Source organism: Strongylocentrotus purpuratus, unplaced genomic scaffold (assembly GCF_000002235.5).
Source record: "Strongylocentrotus purpuratus isolate Spur 01 unplaced genomic scaffold, Spur_5.0 spur5_scaffold_12, whole genome shotgun sequence".
In the NCBI taxonomy this organism is placed as follows: Eukaryota; Metazoa; Echinodermata; class Echinoidea; order Camarodonta; family Strongylocentrotidae; genus Strongylocentrotus; species Strongylocentrotus purpuratus.
Window position 1 is genome coordinate 25,290,289 of NW_022145597.1, and position 6,000 is coordinate 25,296,288.

The window sequence follows — 6,000 nt, forward strand, 5'->3', positions numbered from 1 at the left end:
GTTGTGCGTGCTTGACGATGGCTGACTTGTCCCAGTCGCTGCGTCGGTGGTGGGTCTTGTGTTCTTTTAGTCGGGTGTCGAAATCGCGGCCGGTTTCTCCAATGTAGACTTTGCCGCAATCGCAGGGAATCTTGTAGACGCCTGGTTGTTTGTTGGATGGGTGCTTGTCCTTGTGAGAGTGAAGAGTGGAGTAAAGCTTGTGGTTGGATTGGTGTCTGACGAGGATGTTGGCTGAGCGGAGGATGCGTTCCGAAAGATACTCTTCCTTCCAACCTCCACTTTCTCGCCTTTCCATCTCACTTCTATTTTCTACCCACTTTCCTCAGTCCCTCGAGGACTTTACACATGGTGTACCGTAAACCTCTTCCGTGATTATTCATACCATCATGCAAACCTTCAAACATCATCTTACTATTGTTTGTTGTTTAATTTTGCTACAAGATGAAGAATAAAAAGAAGAAGAAGAAGAAGAAGGAAGAGGAGGACGGGATAAGGAGAAAGAAGAGACAGAAGAAGGAGACGAAAATATCAATGTTGTGCTGATGATCATGATATTAATTTCCATCCCTTGAGATATTGACATTATGCGATGATGATGATGGTGATGATGATGATGGTAATGGCAAAGTATGCCTTCAAAACTTCACAATACACAATTATGCTACGCAAAATCGACCATTCCCAGTAACTGCGAGATAGCATCTAACGTAAACCAATCTCTTGAAACCATGACACAACATCATCTCTTCAATACTTGAACTTTTTGTTTCATTATTATTATCATCTCGCCCTACAGAGGCTGAGTACACTTTCAAGCTCAACAAGGCCATCGTCCCCCTCCAGATGCAGCAGAACTACAAACCCGACGGCTGGCTCGGGATCATGATCGGAACGAAGTTTTACATACAGATGTCGACCATGGACGAGGTCATCAGCAACGTCGACAGGCTAAAGAGGGAGTTGGCCGGCCGTGGTCGTCTGCCGACGATGTCATTGTCGACAAGACTGCCGTCCATTTCTTCCAGTAAGTTCAGCATAGTTGATCGCTGTTACAATCCCCTAGAGGAAATTAACTGAGTATTATCTGTCATATTTTGGGATAAATGACAGGGATGGGCAGAGGAGGAGTCAGGGGCTTGCGGAGAAAGAGAGAGAGAGAGATAGGGAGATTGTGATGTGAATAAAGGTATAGACAGATGAACAGAGAAAAGCCAGACTGACAGAGACGGTGTGTGCACTCGTCACTGTGTGTGCTTGTGCCAGAAACCAAGGGAGAAAAGGAAGGCAAAGTCTATACAGTGCTGGTATAAAGATAAAACAATGTTACGATGAGTATATCGTCAGGTAGACGTAGGAGAGATAATTGTAAGAAAGAATCGGAGAGTGGAAACACATTTCTGAGAGCAAACGAGTTGAAGAGAGATGATAAATCTGTAAAGACAGGCAGAAGAGAGGCAGAGAGAGTGGTTTTGTTATTAAAGACAGGTGGAACTGTATGTATTTAACAGTTTCATAGCCAATACGACGTAAAATGATCATAATAGAAACATCATTTCTTTGCCCATTAAATATGCATTCCTGTATCTTTCACAGGTGATGGCGCCGTGGTAGCGCAAAGCAAATTCAAACGTAACGACTCGAAGCGGCAGTCACGACGGGAAGCTGCCAAGAACGTCGCAAGCTGGACGAACGACGAAGTGAACTCGTGGTTGACGCGGAACGGTCTCCCGGAGCTCAAGAATCGTTTCCAGGGCTACGATGGCGAGGGTATCATGGGCCTGAAGACGATCGCCAACGACGCGCCCGAGTTCTTCTACAAGGAGGTCAAGACCGAGTTGGGTCTCAAGTCCCTGAGGGAGATCATCCGCTTCAAGCAGGCTTTGGATGATATCTTGTGAAGGAAACCCGAGTCGAGAGCCATTGCACCGATATCTTTACTGCTATTGCGTGTGTGGTACGGGTTAAGCTTCGTGATGCATTTTGAAGCCTTGTGGTACCTGTTGAAGCTTCGTGGTACCTGTTGAAGCCTTGTGGTACCCGTTGATGCCTTGTGGTACCCGTTGACGCCTTGTGGTACCTCATGAAGCCCTGAGGTGCCTGATGAAGTCCTGTGGTACATGTTGAAGCTTTGTGGTACGTGTTGGAGCGTTGTGGTGCTATAGATGCTGATCATTTTTTTAGACCACGCGTCTCACACAATGTCTGGCAAAGCCAAGGAAGGTATACAACGTTAGTGAGACAACCATGTCCTACAATCCTGAAAAACAGACCGAATTTGTGTCTCTTCTTTCGAACTTTCTTGTAAAGGAAGATTAAGCGGTAGGCTGTCTCCATGTTTTGTACTTCGGTCCAAGGTAAACAACAACTGATTGAAGTAAACAATAAACTGTCGAACAGGTGTTGGAACTGTTGTAAAGAAAAGGACCATGATCGCTGCCGCTGTTTTTCACCGAGAAGGTTGCAAACTTGGACACACATTAGTGCTAAACACGAATCTTTGTATGTACTCAGTGCAATCGCGGTAGTTGAATGTAGGTTTTAAAATGAGAAGTCGCCGACATGGCTTAATTTAGAAGTTGCATGACGATAAGCTACTCGCTATTGAATCTGAGATTTCGAAGTAGGTCCATGGTCTGAGGGGTTTCGAAATGTAGATGATATTGGTTGTCAGACGTTACGAATTTTCAAGACAAAAGGTGAAACTGTTTACGTGTTACAATCCTTTCCTAGATTTTCACCTTGAGTTTGTCTACGAGTGTCATGTTGTAGGTTGACGTTATGTAGTCTGGAAGGTATAATTGGGCCACTGCCAATTTTAGATCGCCTTGTTGCCCATTCTTTGAAACTAAATCGTAAAGTCTGTGGTTTTGCCAGGGACTAGACTGGTTTGTTCGGATGAGGGGGAGGGGGAAACCTCAATATTGAATGATATGAGAGAGATTGACACAAGTTCTTACCTAGTAAGTGGTAAGTCTAGAATGTTGCAACTGTGATCACAGATTAGAAGCCTTACTAAAGATTTGTAGCGTCTTAGGGTCCACTAAAATTTTAGCTGAAGCGACTAGCATGTAGGTGAGTGACATCTAAAGACTAGGAAACTATAAGAACTTTAAGTCAGGATGGAATCGCATAATGAGCAGACACGGTGTGCTATATGAATGTTAATGTATATAGCTATATCTGGATGTTTTGCACGGAGACTATTGTTAATGTTTAGCTTACGATTCTAACAAGTGCCTTCATCATGAAATATTTTAAGGGAAAGGTATTGTTAATGTAGCCTCACAGTAAAATTGATGATAAGCAGCATACATTTATGGTGTACCAATGTATTGTTTACAGGCATATCTGCATTTTGGCACCATGCTATTGTAAAAAAAAAAATTAAATAGGCCTACACGATTCCAGCACAGTCTTCCTCAAAAAAACATTCAGGGAGAATATAACATTGCATTCGTGAAGGTCCGATTTCGGTGAAATTTATGGCATTGTCAACCTACAATCAAACAGTAGCTTGGTTTTGTCCTGGGGGAGGGAAATTAAAGTCTGGGTATTTTACCGACATCTCTACCACCGCTGTAAAGTATTTTTTTCAATTGCGCCATCTTTCGGTGAAGGAGTACGTGGAGTGATTTCCATTCGAGTTCTGGGGAGAGATGAAAAATAATTTGTGAGCGTTATCGTTGTTAATTAAGCAAGTGTGGAAGAACATCAGAGAAAACATGTTCCCTAAAAGCAGGCACGTAGCCAAGGTGGGGGGGGGGGCACGTGCCCCCCCCCCAAAAAAAAAAAAATAATTCCAAGATCGGTTGAACTTTTTTAGACCCCTTTTTTTTACCTCGATCGATTACGTGTATGTGCCCCCCCCCCCCCCCTAACATCAAACTCTGGCTACGTGCCTGCCTAAAAGGTATGGCTCTTCAAATGCCTTCATATTCTAAATATGACAACTAACAGCTTAAAAATGAGGCCCGATTTTTACGCTACATGTTTGTCATATACATTTTTCTGTGTACAGTGCTTGTTACTTTACCAAGACTGGACCAAATGTCTTATCATTAATTTTGTATGACTCCAGAACCTTGCAGTAGGCCTACACAGCAATACTGTTATGCTACATGATCCTGTTTTTCTAATGGATTCCACATCGTTTCTTTCACAATGCAATTGGATAACCAGAACTCAACTTTATCTTTAAGCATCATCATAGTCTGCGAGGACGGATCCTGCATTTGCACTTTATCACACCACTTTATTACAACAACTCTTGTGTATTGAGTGAAGACAGGCCAAGTTCCTGCTGGTTGTTTCCTTGTCCCGAGCAGCATAAGTTCAGAGCATAATTATTCAGTATGCTGTCAGCCTTGTCTGAAAGTACAGACACTTTTGTCTACTATGCAAAATGGAGGGAACTGGTTTATGCCTGCACACTAGCATCACGACGCACGCGTCATGCCGTTGGTGGTGCATTGTGGGACATGGCTATCGACGCATTGGGGCGTTGCGAGTAGCAGATGGCAGTATACATAACTATCAAGTAGTGTCAGTAGAATACCCTGTCTTTAAGTCGCAAGCACAAATTTTAACTTTCCTTTTATTTATTTTTTTCTTTTGGGAGTGAGCGAAAATTCCAGTTATTGTAGTAAAATTCGCTTTCGCTATACAATGTATCCTTTCCTAGATTTTAGGTGAAATCTGGATAATGATATATCCAGTACATTTGATAATAAAATTACAAAGAGCCCACCCCACTTCCCAAATATCAAATAACGGTTGTTCGATACTGGTAGTTTCCAAATTAGTAGAGGGTGAAGCCACCCCCCCCCCCCCTCCCCATTCCTTACGCCTATTTAAAATAATACAATACCAAATTCAAGTGAAATATTTATTTTTTTATTTAACATTTAAAAATTGAACCTTCTTCTATGATATGTTTATAAAGGCATGTAACTTATTTGTATATATTTGTCTATTCGTTGCTTCAAAACCAACTCAACAATAAATTAGTGCAATAGCAACACTTTCCAACAGATGTTTCAAAGCAGTGTTAAGCAGTGTCAAAGCCTTGTAAAATGTTCTTGTTCATGGCTGATTGTCAACGAAACGGAGTTAAGTCTTTTGTCAATTCTGCTTTTTTGCTACGACAGGCAGCCAGTGAAAACTAATTTGTTTGCTAAAATTATGAAAATGTAAGGGCTACTTTAAACAAACAGATCTTTGTCATTCCGTTCTCATTTTTCCTGATTGAGGTGTCATATGAAAGGGCAGAAACTCAACTTTCTAGACATATGATTTTCTCTTTGAAATTCAGATACCGCCCGCCAAACGACTTTTCGATTTCCTCTCTTCAAATTGATTTTAATCACTCATGCGTGACATAATTATGCATCATAATGAGTTGCATCAAATGAAAGAGGAGGATCTAAGCTTTCCAAATATGTGTCATTAATCAATTATAATTGTGATTAAGTTATGATAAACATCGATAATTCTCGGTTTCGTTTTATCTGGGACGCACTGTTTATATAGAGGAAAGAGTAAAAGGCCTTTCACTAATATCTTGTATTATAATCTGTACTTTTTTCAATATCTATGAATAATGTGATTCATTTCCGTGTTCATATTGAACATTGTCTTTCAGTCATTAAAAGTCTTTCAGTCGAACAGTGAATGTACAGATATTCTATTTTTCTGTTGGTGACAGATATACAACTATTTGTTTGTAATGCTCATAAACGTTGGCATTCAAAACACTTTTGAATTGTAATGCTGTTTTGAAAGAAGTTCTGTTTCTTCAGTTCTGTTTTTACATCTTATTTTATCGTTCATATCGTGGTCAACATTTTGTATTCGAATCATCTGCATATGTTTACATTATTGTACTATATGTTATTGATATACAAAATTCTGCAAAAAGATGTATTCATTTTGTCCTCTATTGTTACGATTTGATTATGATTCTGTATTAGATATTTCACACTCCTCACGATCGCGATATTA

General features: G+C 40.7%; 1 protein-coding gene across 2 annotated transcripts in view; it reads left to right on the forward strand.

Moving 5' to 3' along the window:
- Positions 1-3,716, forward strand: part of LOC100888378 — a 34,369-nt gene extending 30,653 nt beyond the window's left edge. For both annotated transcript variants that reach the window (XM_003725505.3, XM_030982219.1), the window contains exons 12-13: positions 797-1,024; positions 1,594-3,716. In XM_003725505.3, the coding sequence (XP_003725553.1) occupies positions 797-1,024; positions 1,594-1,898 (533 nt within the window). In that variant the 3' untranslated portion in view covers positions 1,899-3,716. The remainder of the gene's footprint in view (positions 1-796; positions 1,025-1,593) is intronic.
- Positions 3,717-6,000: the final 2,284 nt, after the last annotated feature.